Here is an 18,632-nt window from a genome sequence, read left to right on the forward strand (position 1 = left end):
TTGGGAGAAACAGCCTTGCAGACACCAAGGTCAGAGGGGGAGGAGGTGCTCCACGTGCTGGAGCAGAAGTTCCACTGCAGCCTGTGGAGAGGCCCCTGGTGGAGCAGGCTGTCCCCCTGCAGCCCATGGAGTACTATGGTGGAGCAGATCTCCACGCTGCAGCCTGTGGAGGAGCCCCCAGTGGAGCACGTGGATGTGGCCTGGAGGAGGCTGCAGCTTGTGGAGAGCCCCCGCTGGAGCAGATTTTGGGCCGGAGCTGTAGCCTGCGGGGAAGGGACCATACTGGAGCAGGTGACCTGGCAGGAGCTGCAGACTGTGGGGAACCCAAGCTGGAGCAGTTTGCTCCTGATGGATGGACTCCATGGTATAGACCCATATTTGGAGCAGTTCTTGAAGAGCTGCTGCCTGCGGGCAGCCCCCGCAGGATCAGTTTGGGAAGGATGGCATCCCATGGGAGGGACCCCGCACTGGAGCAGGGTCAGAGTGACTGTGAAGGAGCGGTGGAAGAGAAGTGCTATAGACTGACTGCAACCCCCAGTGCTTTGTTCCCCAGAGCCGCTCGGGGGGAGGAGGTGGAAGAAGGTGGATAGGGGAAGGTGTTTTTAGTTTATTTCCTTTGTTTCTCATTTCTCTGGTAACAGGCAATAGATTTTACTAATCTCCCTACTCTGAATCTGTTTTGCTCGTGACAATAATTGTTGAGTGATCTCCCTGTCCTTATCTCAACCCTTGAGCCCTTTTCATTGTATTTTCTCCCCCTTTCCCTTTGAGGTGGGGGAGTGGAAGAGCAGTTGTGGTGGAGCTCAGCTGCCCACCTGAGTAAAACCACCACAGTGGGCCCAAAGTACTCTGTGACCTGCTCGTGGTTGAGCAGTACTGATGAAGAAAGTGGCTTAACCTGTTTTAGTTTACTGACAAAGATGAAGCCAGAGATTTATTTGGTCTCTGAATTAAACATTCACTAGTTCTAGGAAAAAAAAAACAAACACAACTGGAATTCTGTTTAATATTATTGCAGGCAAAACTGTAGGTGAAATATATTTTCAGAGCTGGCAACTATTTGAAGATACTTTCCTTAGAGTGCAAGAGCTCTCTATTTCCATATGTAATAAATCAAGCAGGGAAGGTAGGAAACTGGCATGGCAGAACAAGGCACTGCTGGTCAAATTTATGCAAAAAAAGGAAATGCACAAATGGTCAAAACAGGGCCACGTAAGAGTATAGAAACACTGTCTGGATGTGCAGGATCAGGAAAGCCAAGGCATTGACAGAACTAAACTTTGTGAGGGATGCAAAGAATAACAAGAAGGGATTCTACACGTACATTGCCTGCAAAAGAAAGTCTAAGGAGAGCATACCACCTCTGACAAATGAAGGCAGACAACTGGTAATTACAGATGTGGAGAAGGCTGAGGTACTTAACAACTTCTTTGCCCTGGTCTTCACTGGTGGTCAGGCTGCCCACATCTCTTGAGTCCCCAGACCTCTAGCTGGGGGCTGGGTGAGCAGAGTCCCTCCCACTGTAAGTGGGTCAGTGTTGTGGTCAATGGTTCTATGTCCAAGTGGAGGCTGGTGACAAGTGGTGTTCCTCGGGGTCTGTCTTGGGTCCGGTACTGTTTAATATCTGTATCAACGACGTAGACAATGGGAGCTAGTGTATGTTCAGCAAGTCTGCAGATGACACCAAGCTAAGTGGTGCAGTTGATAGCAAAGAAGGAAGAGATGCCGTTTAGAGGGACCAGGACAGGTCGGCGAAGTGTGCCCATAAACCGCATAAGGTTCAACAAGTCCAAGTGCAGGGTGCTGCACCTGGACTGGGGCTATCCCAGACATGAGTACAGGCTGGGAGAAGAACTCATTCAGAGCAGCCATGTGGAGAAAGATTTGGGGGTTCTGGTGGACAAAAGGCTTGACATGAGCCAGCAGTGCATGCTTGTAGCCCAGAAGGCCAACTGCATCCTGGCCTTCACCTGGCTTCTTCCAACACACATCAAAAGAGGCATGACCAGCAGGTTGAGGGATGATTGCCCCCCTCTGCTCTGCCCTTGTGAGGCCTCACCTGCACTACTGCATCCAGGTTTAGGGTCCCCAGCGCAAGGAAGATGTGGACCTGTTAGAACAAGTCCAGAGGAGGGCCATGAAGATGATCAGAGGGCTTGGAGCACCTCTCCTACAAAGAAAGGCTGAGAAACTGGAGATGTTCAGCTTGGAGAATAGAAGGCTCCAGGGAGATGTCATTGTGGCTTTTCAGTACTTAAAGGGCTATTATAAAAGGGATGGAGAAGGACTCTGCTTGGGTAGACAATGATAGGGCAAGAGGGAATGGTCTTAAACTAAAAGAGGATAGATGTAGATTACACATTAGGAGGAAATTCTTCACTGTAAGGGTAGTGAGGCACTGGAACAGGTTGCCCAGAGAAGTTGTGGATGCCCCATCCCTGAAGGTGTTCAAGGCAAGGTTGTATGGGGTAACCTGATTTGGTGGGTGGCATCCTTGCCTATGACTGGGGATGGTGCTAGATGATTTTTGAGGTCGCTTCTGACCCAAGCCGTTTTATGATTCTATTTTCATTATATACTTATTACTGAGAGTGAGATTGACTGGTGTGGTTTTTTTTTTGCTTTTGATGTGACATAGCACAACACCTAATCTAAGAATGTAACTGTCTGTTTAGTGAAGAGTTCTGTTGTTCTGAAGTAGGATCACTTGTGACCATATTAGCCATAAGCAAGTTTCCTGTATTTTGACTGTAGAATACTGAGAACATGAAGGACAAATAGTTGAGATCTTTGGATAATCAGGAAGGGCAGTACCATGGTCAAAGTAACTAAAATGTTTCTGCATTACAACTCTCTACTGAAACGTGGATTTGTCCTCATTCAGTCCAGACAAGGAATTCCAACCTTTTAGTTCTCATATAAATAAGCAATACATATGCCCACTCTAAATTACTGCTACATATAATTAGCCACTTGCCTGTATTGCTGCTCTTAATGTGGGTTATAGCAAGAAGTGTAGTTAAACTCTGTGTCATGGCTGCTGGAAGACTGTTGAAGACAGATGAAATTCACAGATGCTCTTTTTCTTCAGAATGTGGATTCTATTGATTATTTTCAGCTTGGATGTCTGTTTCCAAAGCGATCCTTTCTTTTCATTTCTCATGAGCCACGTATCTTGAAGTTTTGTAAGGACATCAGGACCCTCATATACTAACCCAATGCAGCTGCTAGGAACTTCAGGTGCTAAAATATAAACAAGCTGCTATGTGTACAAATACTACTTGCTTGATGTTGTCACATACAGTCTTTAGTCCAGAGAAAGGGGGATGATTTTAGTCCTACTTTACTAATTCAAATCAAGTACCTAGCAAAATAAGAGCTATTCTGATGCCCTTCATTTTATTTGATGGGTTACTTGTGGCTATAGACTTTCATTCCAGAGATGTGTAGGAAGACTGAAAGATTTAAATAAATAAATAAATGAAAATGCTGCGGGCACTGTTTTTGTATCCAAAAACTGAATGAACCTATGTAACAGTTCTCCTAAAATTTCTTAAAAATCAAAGTTGGCAACTCTGTTTAAATTGACTTTCTGGAACTGTTGGATCTTATTTTTGAAGGATAGAAAATAAGATCAACACATTTCAAAAAAAAATCAACATTTTTAAATAAAAAGAATCCTAACAAGTACATGTTTTCTTAAATCTCGTTTATAATACTACAAAAAGAAGGGAAGGGATAGGTCCTAACCTTGAAGCTCTAACTTATTTTCATTTTATTTATTATTTTAAAAAGATAAAAATAAAAGAAAAGCCAAAGAAAGGTTATTATTTTGAGATCCTTTTTTGATTCTGGGAAGTATTCCATGACAGTTTAAGGTGCATCAAGAGAGTAGTAAGTTTGTTTCCTCTACTGATTTTTTTTTTTTTTCATCCTGCATGGCATGTACCTTTAAAAAGAATATAGGAAATGAAATCTTAATTCCTTAGAGGTCCATCACATGTCCTGCTCCATGTCTTGCATTAATGAAATGTGATGTGAAAGCCTGAACCTCTTTAACATAATATAGATTCTTATCTTAAATTGACTGTGTCTGTTGAATGGTCCTTATCACTGCATGACATCTCAGTTTTAAGGCAGAGTTAAGTAGAGATCTTTACCGGAGAAATTTCATGTTTAACTTCTACACCCTATTTTTTCTTTTCTTTTTTTTTTTTTTTTTTTAAACTGCTTGTCAAGAAGTTCTTCATAGCTGTAGTGCTGCCATTTAAACATCACATTCCATAATGAGCTGTTGCAATATGGAAAGATTAAGAGGACACTTTCCCAGCTACCTATCTTTAATTGTAATATCATTTAAAACTGAATTTTGTTTAACTATCTTGCTACAGTGGAAGCTCAGCCATTTTGATACAAATTGGGGAGGGGGAGGGGGAAGGGGGGGTTCTAGTTTTCTCTTTTTGGTTTGTTTGTTTTGCTTAGTTCTGTTTTCCTTGTTGAAGAAGTGAGTGGTGGCATCACAGAGGCAGTTAGGTGCCTTCATACTAATTACGTATCTCAGTTTTACTTGAGATGTGAGGTAGTGTAGAGACTCTGATACCTTCGCTTATAAGTGAAGTGTGGCAACATTTTCTAAGAAGAATTTTCTAAGCAGTGAATTTTGGTGAAAATGCATAATGATACAAAGGAGAAAAAAATGAAACAAGCGTATATGGGGAAAAGAAAGGAGAACAGAAAACAGGAAAATTCAGTATTGTAGCAGTTTGAAAGAAAATAAGTTCCTTTTAGCAAAACCCTCCTGTTCTTTTTTACCATGGTGACTGTTGAGTGCAATCCTCCCCAGATGCTTTGACTGAGACAGGTCAGTAGACATAATAAAGTGTATTTTTATCCTTATCACATTCATTTCCTTTTTACATGCATCTTCACAGAAAAAAAAAAGAAAAAAGTGAAGCAGTCTGTTCTTCCCATGGAGCACAGCCCATTTCCTGTTAATGTGAGCTTGCAAAAGATTTTCCGAGAAATCTGAGGCTGAATTACCATATGTGCTGTTGGGAAGGCCTGGCCGTGTAGATGGAGGATTGCATTCTCCAGTTTCATTTTAAGTGGGATCTAAGTACTAGAAAATACAAGATTGTTAACTTGGGTTAAGCAGGTATAACCTTCAGATATCCTGCAATATAGTGACAATGACTAAGCTGAACTGGGAATTGACACATGCAACTACTTTGCTCTGCCAGCTGCAGTTTTGGTTTTTGGCTTAAATCAGTAAAAGCTTCACAGGAAAATTGAATCAAGTGGGTTTGATTTGTGGTATATTTCTGTAACTTATGGCTAATTCATTTCTGGGTTATCTTTTTTTTTTTTTTTCTTTCTTCTTTCAGGCAGGAGAATAGAAATCTTAGGTGTGGAAAACTAGGAAAATAAACATTTACTGGGACTCTTTTCCCCATTTACTGCATCTAAACTTTAGCTCACAGAACCGATGAAGAGTACACAAATCCAGCACGATACACGTAGCAAGCATGATTTGGTGGAGATAAAGGACACACAGCCTATCAGACCCCCTTGTTGCTATCATCTTCCTGGTCTCCCTTCCTCAATCTCACAAGAACAGTTCTTCCAGCAACTGTTCCATGCTGTAACTGCCTGACTCATGAAAATGGCTGTACATCATGGAAAGAGGAATGCAAAAGTACTGTGCTGTTCTGTAGTTTGTTGATAAAGGATAGGAGTATTTAGTGGATTTTTTTTTTATTTATTTTTCCTGTTCATTTCCTGCTTTGACACTGTCCAGGGCCATAATGGCTGTGTCCCCATGAAAAGAAATAAGTGGACATTGGAGAAACCTTTATGGAAATAACATTTCTCTGCTTTTGGTAATATAGCTTTGCTGAACCGATGAGTAAGCAAAGGTGCAGTGATTTTTTTTTTAAACATGGCTTTTTCTTGCTATTCAGTGTTGCCTTATTAAGATTTGAGCTGAGATTTTTCTTCCTTTCTTTCAGATTTGTGAACTAATAAGCTTTTTATTTTTCTTGATTCATTGGTGTCATATTCTCCCAGTGCCATAGGAAGCAGAAGCAGGGACTGATGAGACACTTTTGTGACAAAACCTGTGAGCTGCTGTCCGAATTGAAACACTTGACTTGATTATTTTTCAAATGTTTTTGAATTTATGGATCTCCAGAAGGGTTTGATGTGGGCAACTCTATGTTGCATTTATATGGGTTTTATTTTTTATTCTTATGTTTCAGGTGCTTATTAGTTTAAGACCATGGACCACATGGGTCTGCAAAGTAGGGGATTAAAAAAAAAAGTTTAAAGGGCAGTCAATGACTTGTTCATAAATATATTAGCCATAAAAGGGACAAAGAATCAGACTGAATACAAAAAAAATCAAAAGATAATTAAAAGTAGTACTTCTGATTTGAGCTGTGCAGTGTATATGAGATTCAAAAACCAGTCATTATATTTGCCAGGAGGGAGAGTGCATGTTGCTTGCTTATTTTCTCCAAACTGATTTCTAACCTTCCTGCTGAATATGGTACTCCGGGAGGGCAGAAGCATCTGCTTTCCAGAAATGTGACGTTATACACCATGCCAGCTAAATCCAGCAGCATGATGTTCTTGCAAGGCATAATACGCTTCTTTCTTCCTTCCCAGCTTTATTTTAGCTACAGGGAAATTAAATGTGTTATCTGTGTTTCAAACTCCTCAGTGTCATTAGTTTTAAGTTGTCATAGAAACTTTTCAAGTTTGTTTGACTTTACTAAGCAGCAAATAGGTTGTGTTTGACAATGCTGTAAAAGGAAAATGCATGCTCCAGAGTAGGTTTCTTCTGTTCTGCATAATTTTCTTGTTTCACATGTAGTTTGTCGTGAGAGTGACAGATCTCATGTCCCTTGTGAGTCTGCTTTTAATTAATCTTTGGAAATGCTTTGTCTACATTGGAATGTGTAAAATGAAAGAAGGGTAGCCATCCCTGAAGAGCATTCCAGCCAAACATTAATATATATATATATATATATATATATATATATATATATATAATTTTTTTCTTTGTTTCTGTATGACTGAGTACTACAGCACAATGGAGGACTAGTAATCTGTCTTTCAGAAGAAAACAACAAATTCAGTACAATTAATTTCAAAATAAATTTTTCTAATAGTCATTAATTTTAAAAAGCACAGCTATGCGTGGACTCCCTGTTTTCAGACAGAACTGTGAAGCAAATGAGTATGATCCTCTATGTTAAATTATGATGCTTTGTCCAATTATTTTATCGTATAGCAGTGGGTCATGTTTATTCATTGCTTAACTAATGTTCAGTCTCTAGGATGCCATTCAATTTTAGTTCACTGTTACGTCAGAAGTCATCCTGATCTAATTTGCTTTATGTTAATGTTTTCACATTAATAACAAAACGAGACCTAATGAGGTACTTTAGCTTGCAGTCATGTTTTCCATGTGATGGTGCAGGTCTTTTGCCTATTGCACTGTGTTTTCTGAGTGGGAAAGAACTGAGGAACTGGAAATGGTGTACCTGAAACGAATAGGACTCAAGTCCTGTCGAATTATGTGGAGAAAATTGGAGTAGAAGGATGTGGGAAGGAGGGGGAGGACTTCCACAGTTTCGGTATTGAGTTTTTAAGATCATAAGATTTTGCTTTTTTTGTTAGATAGGAGTTTATTTTCTTTTCCTTGCTATGGTGGAATCATTGCGAGGGAGAAAATGAACATCAGTGACCTGCCAAAAAAAACAGTTGACAATTGAAAAGCTGCAGCTCGGTGTCAAAACATTGTTCTTGCAGCAGGTCTTAGAGTCACGCTTTCAGTTGGTAATGCTACTGATGTCTGCATGGGGGAGTTGTGTGGCCATGTAGGTATGTTGGAGTACTTGTCAACACATATGCTGGGGTACCCATCTTGGGCAAATGCTGGTATTCCTAGGATGGGGAAACGTGTTCCTGAGTGTGTATGTGCTGCTTTAAATTTTATTTTTAACATCTACCAAGCTGTAAGTTACTTCACTGTCCTTAAGTTGGTCAACAAGGTGGTTCAGCAGAAAGAATCATTGAATGTTTTGCACAACATCTGGTTCTAGCCCCCCTGCTGTGGGCAGGGGCACCTTCAAAGCCCCATCCCATCTGACCTTGAACACTGCCAGGGATGGAGCATCCACAGCTTCACTGGGCAACCTGTTCCAGTATCTAACCACCATTGTAGTAAATGATTTCATATGATTAGTTTAAAATGACCATCTTTTAGTGTAAAACTGTTACCACTTGTCCTATTACTACAGTCCCTGACAAAGAGTCTCTCCCTGTCTTTCTTGTAGGCCCCCTCTATTGAAAGGCCGCAATAAGCTCTCCCCAGAACCTTCTATTCTCTAAGCTAAATAATCCCAACTCTCTCAGCCTCTCTTCACAGGAGAGGTATTTCAGTCCTCTGATAATTTTGCTGGCCCTCCTCTGGACCTGGTCCAAGTCCATGTCTTTCTTGTGATGGGTAGTCTAGAACTTGATGCAGTACTCTAGGTGGGGTCTCTCGAGAGGGGAAGAATCCTGGGCATCTAGTGCTGATGCTTGCCAATAAAAGTTGGGTGGGTTGAGTTCCCCTTCCCCTGCAACTTTAGTTTAAAGCTCTCTTCACCAGCTTGACAAAACTGTAGCCAAAGATGCTCTTCCCTCCCTCTGACAGATGAGTCCCATCAGTCCCCAGTAGACCAGGTTCCTCAGGGTCCCATGGTCTAAAAAGTCAAATACCTGGATATGACACATGTTCCACAACCAGTCATTGATTTGCTGGATTCAGCTGGTCCTTTCAAAGCCTTTTCCTTTGACCAGCAAGATTAAAGAGAAGACCACCTGTGATCTAGAGCCTCCTACAGCAGCTCCAAGGGCTCTGTATTCCTTCATGACGTACTTTGGACTGCTCTTTGACAGTGGTGTTGGTGCCCACATGAAATAAGAGCATTGGACGGAATAGTCTGTGTGCTGTACAAGTTTCAGTAGTCTCTTGGCAAAGTCACTAGTGGGCAACATACCTGTCCTGAGAGTGGTTCTGGCTGGCAAATGAGAAGAGAGTCACCTAAAACTATTACTTTTTCTTGATCGCCTTTTCTTGATTGCACTAATTGTTACACAGGGAGAAGATCAAGCTGGCTTAGTGTCAGGGCCAGTGTCTCTCATGATATAATGAATCCTTCCTCTTCAGTCCACAGAGCAGTGAAGTTGTTCTGCAAGGGTACCTCAGGCTTCAGGGGTTGTCTCTTCCTCCTTGCTATTCCAGGAAGCGTTTCAGGTCAGGCTGTATGGGGCTTTGGCAGCCTGATCTAGTGGAAGATGGTGGTGGGGGGAATGACAAAATAAATGAAATAAAATAAACCAATCTATGATCCTGTTATCCTGTTACAAATTGCAGTCAGCTAGACCACAGCTGTAATAACAGCTTTACCATTACAACTAACATTCCATCTGTATCTTTATCCTCCAGAGTCCAGAAATAGTTTCACAAGGTTGAAAAATTCACATAGAAATTTTATACAGAACAGGGATCACTTCATCCACTGCTAAAATAAAATGTAGTCACCTCTGGAGAAAAAACAGCTGTTAAATTGGCATTCTGCAACACTTCAGAGGAGTTTAGGATAAGAAGTGAAAACTTGATGTAAAAAAGAGGAAAATAGGAAAAGGGGAGGCTGAGGGGAGACCTCATTGCAGTCTACAGCTTCCTCGTGAGGGGGAGTGGAGGGGCAGGCACTGATCTATTCTGCTTAGTCATCAGTGATAGGACCCACAGGAATGGTTTCAAGCTGAGGCAGGAGAGGTTCAGGCTAGACATCAGGAAGGGGTTCTTCACCGAGAGGGTGGTTGCACACTGCAACAGGCTCCCCAGGGAAGTAGTCACTGCACCAAGCCTGTTGGAGTTTAAGAAGTGTTTGGACTGTGCGCTTAACCACGTGGTCTAAAATTTCGGGTAGACCTGTGTGGTGCCAGGAGTTGGACTCGATGGTCCTTATGGGTCCCTTCCAACTCGGGATATTCTATATTCATTCTATGCTATGCTGGAACCCCAAGGGAGCGGTCATGGCACTGAGCCTACCAGAGTTCAAGAAGCATTTGGACAATGCTCTTAGACACATGATATGACTTCCTCCCTTCTTACCTACCTACCTAGCTACCTACACAGCATGCTCACAGACCTGGACTTTGGGAGAGCAGGCTTCAGCCTTTTTGAGAGATTTGCTTGGTAGAGTACCATAGGACAAATCCGTGGAGGAAAGAGGAGCCTACGAAAACTGGTTAATATTCAAGGATCACCTCCTCCAAGCTCAGGATCGATGCATCCCAACAGTAAGTCAGGGAGAAATGCCAGGAGGCCTGCATGGATGAACAAGTTGCTCCTGGCTGCACTAATGGAAAGGAAATGTACAGAGGGTGGAGGCAAGAGTAGATAACATGGGAGGGATACAGAGACATTGAGCATCCAGAGAGAGAGTAAGTTAGAAAAACAGAAGCCCAGATAGAATTGAATCTGGCCAAGGATGTTAAAGGCAACAAGAAGGTCTTCTATAAATGTCAGTGATAAAAGGAAGTTTAGGGGAAATGTGGACTCTCTCCTGAAGGAAACAGGAGATCTGGTTACAACTGACACAGAGAGGCTGAGGTACTGAACAGCTCTTTTGCCACAGTATTCACTGGCAAGTGCTCTACCCACATAGCCCAAGTCCCAGAGGAAAAAGGGGCAGGGACTGGAGGAATGATCTGTAGGAGAAGATCAGGTTTGCGACCATCTAAGGAACCTAAAATTTGCTGATGATACCAAGGTGTGTGGTGTGGTTGATACACTGGAGGAAAGGGATGCCATCCAGAGGGACCTTGACAGACTTGAGTGGTGGACCTGTGCAAACCAGAGGACGTTCACAACCTGATTTAGTGGTAGGCATCCCCCATGGAGGGGTTGAGGGTGGAACTACGTGAACTTTAACATGTCTTCCAACTCAAACCATTCTGTGGGGCATCCACAACCTGTCTTGGCAGTTTGAATGCTTCAGTGTCTTCTGAGTGAAACTTTTTTTTTTTTTTCTCATAAATTTTGAAATTGTCTTTGGAAGTAATATTTCTAAGTTGTTAAACATTATATATTGCTTTATGCACAGTAGCCTCTCATTCTAGACGTGTGGAACAGAACATCCTGAAGTTTGGTGCAGTTTTATATAGCACCAATTTAGTTCTAGTGTTACTTCATTTGGCTGAGTGTTTTTCAAGGTGAAATAGTTCTGTTGTTCTCACATGATACTGCATGGTGAAATCCCTAATCTAGGTTATTTGCTTTTATGAAATGCCAAATCTTGCCCTTGTTGAAGTCTAAAGCAAGACTTGAGGTCTTTTTACCCAATCTTGCCAATGTACTTCCCTATTACATTACGTTAATTTCATGCCAATTGGAGAGTCGTAATTAAAAAAGCATGTACTGATGGTTGTACTTCTGGTGGTTATTTTTTTCCAGTTAGATTTTCCTATTAGCGGATTGGCTAAACTTCTTAAAAGGTTTGCCTTAAATTTCAACAGATACAACTTAATGTGTTTTAAATCCGCAAACAGATTTTACATTGTACTTAAAGACTGAGCCAAGATAATTCACTTTATCAATAACCCACACAAGTGTTCTTTTCCATCAAAAAGCATAGAATGAGAAATTGGAAAAAAATAAAAGAGGGAATGCACAGCATAGCTTTCTCTGTGTATTCTGTAACTTGGCGTAAAGCACCCTCAGAACGTTGGTTTACAAAATCTGAATTAACATCTGATGATGTTAATCCAAATTTTACATCTGATGATGTAAAATCAATTTGTTTTCCATATCTGTTTGAAAGATAGTTTGGTTGTTAATGCTGTAGAATGTATGTGTACTTCTGAATGATTCATTTATTTTTTTGTTGTTGTGTGAATATGTTAGAAGGAGATTTCTTATATTTTAACTATCTGGAATAATAAAGTCCATTTTGTGCATTTTTCTCATTTTGCAGGCAAACAACTTTGAGGCCTTTAAAAGTCATGTAACCAGAACTGTAAGTAATTTTATTTATTTTTCTTTTGCTTGGCCTGCTATTTTCCTTTTTGTTATTGCTCGTTTTATTACATCCTTACAAAGCGTTAAATGCTAGCCCTTTTCAGGGCATGCTCTTTGGCTTCTACACTGTGTAAAATTGTCTCTGGGATTCCTTATGTGCTCTCTTCCCCACCTCCCCCATTTTATGCATGAACAATGAAATGAACTTTGTGATCTTGTTGTGGTTCAAGCATGGCAGGCAGCCAAGTACCACACAGCTGCTTTCTTACTGTCCCCAGGTGGGATAAGGGAGAGAATCAGACAGGTAAATAAATCTGAGAAAACTCATGGGCTGAGATAAAGAAGTTAACTATGTGAAGTAACAGCTGCACATGCAAACAAAACAAAACAAGGAATTCATTTGCCACTTCTCATCGGCAAGGAGATATCCAGCCACTTCCAGGAAAGCAGGCTCATCACGAATAATGGTTTCTTGAGAAGATAAATGCCATCACTCTGTAAGTGCTCCCTTCCTCCTCCTTTACCCCGGCTTTTATTGCTGAGCATGATGTCATACAGTATGGAATATCCCTTTGGTCAGTTTGTCCTGGCTGTCTCTCCTCCCAGCAACTGGCAGGGCAGCACGAGAAAAAGAGAAGTCCTTGACTCTGTTCAACCACTGCTCTGCAAGAACAAAAAACATTGTTCTGTTATCACTGCTATTGTCGTCAAAAATCCAAAGCACAGAGTCATACAAGCTTTTACAAAGAAAATTAACTCTATCCAAACCAAAACCATAACAGTTCCTTTTATCTAAGTCAAGCAGAGGAGAATTAAAGAGAAATACTAAAATGTTTGTAGACTGGTCACTTTTAGGAATTCAAGAGGCTTTTTTCCCAGCAAGAACAGTTTAAAGTTCTTCTATTGTGGTCAATATGTAATCAATCTTTTTGTGTTTATTTGTTCAAATGTGCCACACTATATACAAAACAAATTAGATGTTCTTTACCAACTCTTTGTTATTATTGCTGGTGTAGTTCCAGTGGTACAAGAAATAGTAAATATATATACTGTAGTGCAATAGAACCTAGTCTTCTAAGTGATGTAGAAAATTCTGCGAATGGGAATTACTCAATATTTTAATACTGGTATCACGTATGAATATATTTCTAGCACAATTTCTGTGAAATAAGTAAAACAAGGAAGGAACAAAGGTCTTTTTGAGAACCTTTGCAGTTATGTTTTATCAGAGATGCCAGGTTTCTCTGATCCTGAAATAAATCATGGTAGATAACTATAGTTAACTATCTGTTAACTGTGATGCAGGTATTTGATTCACCGCTGTAAAGGTGAAGTTGGCATTTAAAAAGGAGCAAGGGTAAAGACTTAAAAGACATGTGGCCTTCACCAATTGATCGTTAAAGAGCAGCTCTCTACTGCAATAAATGAGCATCTATTTCACTGTGTTTGTCTTGCTTGTTGCACTTTTTTCTAGTGTCATCTGTGGTTCAGTGCTGCAGGCTTCTTCTGGTGTCGCTCTTTGCATACTGTGAAGAATTCTGATCCTTGACTACCTATGTAGGCAGGAGACCATCACAAAGACTTTGTTGTTAGTAGTATAGTTTGTTTATTTAGGGTGGCAATAATGTTTTTTGTACAGCCAAAGTATTCTCTATCCACACTGGATCCATACTATTATCCACTGTTTTCTTGTAAAGTTGCAGTAATCTTTAAGTTACTAGATCATATTTATTGAAAACAGCTAAAATACCTAGTGACAAAATTTTGTCTATTTGCTTCGTTCTTCTTTTTAGACAAATCACCTAAAAATAAAAAAAAAAACACAGAACAGAACAAACTTATTTGTTACATGCATGTGAATAATTGGTTTTGATAGCTGTTTCTAATGTAAGAAATGTGAAGCAAAATAATGAGACATATTGTGAGGAAAATCTTTTTTTTTGTTGTTTTTAGTAGGAAGTTGTTAGCTTAATTTTTTTACATCTGAACACACTGGAGGTTTCTCTTTGTAGTGGTAGCTTACTAGACAAGCAAAGATGTTTCTCCTCCCCTTTTTTTTTTTCTGTACATGTGGTAGCTCATGCACAGCTAGCAATTTTGAAGACAGTCTTAGTGGCAAGCTATGTGTTAGTGGCAAGATGCAGGTGGTGCCTTGATGGGGCTGTTGCAGCTCTGGTTCTGTGATCCATGACTGTAGCTCACACCCTGCAGCTCCCTCCTGCCACTGGCCAAAGTTGAGCGATGCTAGTTGTGCCTTTGTGAGAACAGATTTAAGAAAGGAAAAAATAGCTGCACAACAGCAGCTGGGAGAGTGGAGTGATGAAATGTGAGAGAAACAAGCCTGCGGATATTGAGGTCAGTGAAGAAGGAGGGGGAGGAGGTGCTCCAGGTACCAGAACAGCAGTTCCCCTCCAACCCACAGAGGGGCCTGTGGTGGAGCAGGCTGTCCCTCACAGCCCATGGTGTACCACTGCAGAGCAGATCTACACGTTGCAGCTCATGGAGGAGCCTGTGGTGGAGCAGGTGGATATGGCCTGGAGGATTCTGTAGGCTATGGAGAGCCCCCAACAGGAGCAGACTTCAGGCCAGAACTGCAGCTTGTGGAGTGGAGGCCATGGTGTGGAGCAGGAGGTCTGGTGGAGCTGCTGTACATGGGGGACCCAGGTTGGAGCAGTGTGCTCCTGATGGATGGACCCCATGGTACGGACCCATATTAGAGCAGTTCTTCAAGAACTGCAGTTTGTGGGAAGCCCACACAAGATCAGTTCAGGAAGGACTGCATCCTGTGGGAGGGACCCCACACTGAAGCAGGGGAACAGGGTGAGGAGGAAGGAGCAGCTGAGACAGTGTTATGGATTGACCACAAATCCCCTTCCCTGTACCCCTGTGCCACTCAGGGGGAGAAAGTAGAAGTGGGAAGATAGGGGGAGGGAACGTGTTTTTAGTTTGCTTTTAGTTCTCACTGTTCTGGCCTGATAGTAATAGACAGTAAATTATATTAGTCTCCATATGCAGAGTCTGTTTTGCCTGTAGTGGTTAATTGCTGAGTGATATCCCTGTCCTTATCTCAACCCATGAGGTGTTTTTTCATCATATTTTCTCCCCCTGTTTCTTTGAGGAGGGGGAGGACGAGAATGGTTGTAAAAGAGCTTATCTTAGCTAGCCAACAGTGTGAAAACATCACACATTCTTGTTCTTCTTTTTGTTGTATTAATGAAATTGAAAGAGACTGCTTTAACCCATCTGAGCCTTCTTTGGCTCTGGTGTTTCTTTGTTCTTTCATCTCCTTTCCATCTTGTTTTGTAACATCTGGTCCAGGAAAGAAAAGTTTTATTGCTTTCTCCCAGCAATGTGGCTACTAAAAAATATTTCTAACGTCAGCCCCTACTGCTTTACAGGAAAGCTGTGTAAACATCAACATAGAAGTTCGGGCTTGAATTCTAGATAGTGTCAGAGCCAAAATTTTGTTACATTTTAATACTGACATATTAAAAACAAGAAAACAAGGCTTCTTGTTTCAAGTAAAGGCTGACAGAAGTGATTTGTCTCTTTCCAAGAATTCTGTCCATCAGCACATGTAATTTTCTGTTAGTAAAGGGCTAAGTTATGGATGAATATCTGATTCAGTTTGCATCTTCAGCAAGGTTAGACAAACTCAGGAGATCTACTTCTGATCTGTTCTTCTGCCACCACGTTCTTTTCTTTCCACTGTAGATACCACTGTTGTTTTTAGAGAATTAGGAAATAGAGCACACATACATGAACTTTGTGTTAAGTATCATTGAGCTGTGCTGTACAGGAATTCTGCAGAGCCTCATCCTTAATGTAGTAGGTGTAAATTAATGTAGTAATTTATATTTCTTGTTGCATACCTTGTTGTGTCTGCTGTGCTTAATTGAATTGCCTGTGGATAGTATTCATTCAGGAAACTTGTTCAAACCTCTGAAGTAATTATGAAGCTGTGCTACAACCAGAGCTGGAACACATGTATTATTTCAGTCAGTTGAGGTAAATTCCTTACATAATACTCAACGTAATAATACTTAAATACAGACGTAGTAAGTTTCCCTTATGTTTGCAGTGGAACTTTGGTCTTGTAGAGAGCTATGTGAAACAGCTGTAAGATTAGAACTGTGCCTTGGGTGAAAGTTTACATATGGGCAATGTCATGGAAGAGGGATGGTGGAAGTGTGTAGAACTCACTTCTTGCTATATGGACTTTTACTTCCTTGGGGAAGTAAATCTAGCTACGTAAGGCTTGCAAAGCTACCTTTGCTATATTTTCTGCTTTCTCTGTGTGCAAGCTAAGGGGTTCCTTACAAGTTGTATAAAAGTCATCTTTGCAGCAGCTTTAAGTTAATCTGAGGAGAGGTGATGGAAGTAGCAATATGGTGTGTCCTTGTAAAAGATATTTGTCAAATGCATTTCCCCTGGCTTTTTCTGTATTCCCAGTGTCACACAGCCTTAGGAAGGGAGAACAGTAAAACACCTTGTGATTGCTAGTTTTCTTCTGAAAAGCTTCTGCTTCTCTGGTTCCCAAAATAGTAAATGACAGTATCGAGTGTTGGTGAATTTTCTTTCTGAGTGATTGCTGGATGATTCCCTTGCTGGGTGAATTCTATCTTGTTGATCGTAGCCTTTTAGATATTCCCTCTGAGTAGCCTTATTATTGAGTTACCTATGAGCAGCATTGTGACTTACATTCATCTGTTGTCAGCAGATACAATGAGCTGGCTGTATTTCGCATCACTTTTTTGTTTTAACTAATACAATAACATATAATATAGTGCTGTGCATTGTCTAGTTTTGACATAATGGTCTGTATTAAGGGAGATACGCACATTGCTTCCTGGTGAGATCAAACTCACCTGGTTCTCTTAGGCTCACAAAACAGACCATTGTCATCTGCCTTTGGAGGAGCCTGCAGACTGGTGCCGTGTCTCGGCATTGCTGTGTGCCAGCAGTTTCATGCATTTGCAGCCTGAGCATACTGATCTGAAATTAACTCAAAAAGAGTAAAAAAAACAAAACAAAAAAAACAGAGAACATGGAAGTGTGAGACTCTTCCTGCATAAAAGGGGGAAACGGGGCAACAGAGAAGAGTGTGAAATAAATTACATTTGTCAGAAATGAGGTCTGTATCTTGATTAGCTCTTAAAAGAGAAACTCTGGCCTTCTTTGCATTGAATTAGTGTACAGCGTGTGCCTGAATGAGAAAAGCAGGAAGTTGAAATAACGAGCAAAGGAGAAAAATAAGAGGCTAAAGATTAGGAAGAGAAACCAAAACATTTTGAATCTCACTGGAGACTTAGGAAAATTATTTGGAAAGATCACTCATTGCTACCAGGCAGTATATATTAACCACAGAAGACAGCTGTATGTTAACAGCTAAGGAAAAAGATCATACCTACAGATATTGTAATCAATGTGTGTATTGTGGCTAGTATGATGCTGCTTCAAGGACATCTGTAATGTTAGAGTTACCTGAATTTTAATTTTATTGTTCATTCCCGTTAGTCAGCTCCTTTTCATTCAGGCTAACATACCAAACCTTCTGCTGAGGAGTGAGAAACACAGTGCAGTTGTTGTTATCAAAAAATGGTAATATTTTGAGGCATTTGGAAAATGTCTCATAGCTCGATACTGATTAAGAGTGTCTAGCTGGTGTAGAGAATTTACCATGCCACCAGAGTCAGAGCTTTGCAGCTTTTAGCAAGAACAACAGGAACACGCTGCAAACAGTTTTGCAGACTCATCATGTTGGATCTGTGAATTCCTTTCCCTTTGCTATTTCCGGTGCCAAGCAATATTTGTCATTTGTAAGAGATGAGTTGCTGAAGCATTCTTTGTATGAAAGACTCCCACCATCTACTCAGAAATGTCCAGCTAGCCCAACTGTTTTAAAAACTACTCCCATATAAATAAATTACTATCCCTTTTCCTGAAATGCTTATAGTGAGACATTCCAATTGTTATTTAACTTTTCTGGTGGTTTTCCGCACGCTTATTAGTTATCCATTAAAATAAAAGTCGCAATGTTGCAAGGCACATGCAAATCACTAACGATTTTGGAATGACTTGAAAGAGGCTGCTGTGTATCCTGGCTACATTCCAGTGTTGACATGACTAACTCACCTAAGCAGGGTTTCTCTGTAGTATTGTGTATTACATAGTAGGGGTTAGGGCTAGTTGCTAACTTCACGAAGTTCAGTATGAATAGTTAATCTTGACATTATAGAACTAAGGGTTCAGAAGTGCTATGGATTTCCAAATAGAAATATGTGTAGCTGTAAAATTGTGTGTGAGGTAAAATCATAGAACCATAGAATGGTTTGGGTTGGAAGGGACCTTAAAGACCATCTAATTCCAACCCCCCTGCCATGGGCAAAGATACCTGGCCGTAAACACCTCCAGGGATGGAACACCCACAACTTGTGCAGTCACCTGGCTGCATCACTGGTGCACATGTGAAACAGCAGCAGTAGGTAATAGTCCTTAGGCTGTACAAGGCTTGACAGTCTCTTGGTGACATCCCTGATATGGGCCCCTACCA

General features: G+C 40.9%; 1 protein-coding gene across 7 annotated transcripts in view; it reads left to right on the forward strand.

The window, feature by feature from the left end:
* The window catches only part of TNS3 (tensin 3), a 247,381-nt gene that overhangs the window by 100,777 nt on the left and 127,972 nt on the right, over nt 1-18,632 (forward strand). For all 7 annotated transcript variants that reach the window (XM_084510046.1, XM_084510042.1, XM_084510044.1 and 4 more), the window contains one exon: nt 12,036-12,077. Coding sequence is in view for 1 of the 7 variants with exons in the window: in XM_084510042.1 (XP_084366168.1) it covers nt 12,036-12,077 (42 nt within the window). In the remaining 6 variants the exon portion in view is untranslated. The remainder of the gene's footprint in view (nt 1-12,035; nt 12,078-18,632) is intronic.

Source organism: Aythya ferina, assembly GCF_964211825.1.
Source record: "Aythya ferina genome assembly, chromosome: 2".
Lineage (NCBI taxonomy): Eukaryota > Metazoa > Chordata > Aves > Anseriformes > Anatidae > Aythya > Aythya ferina.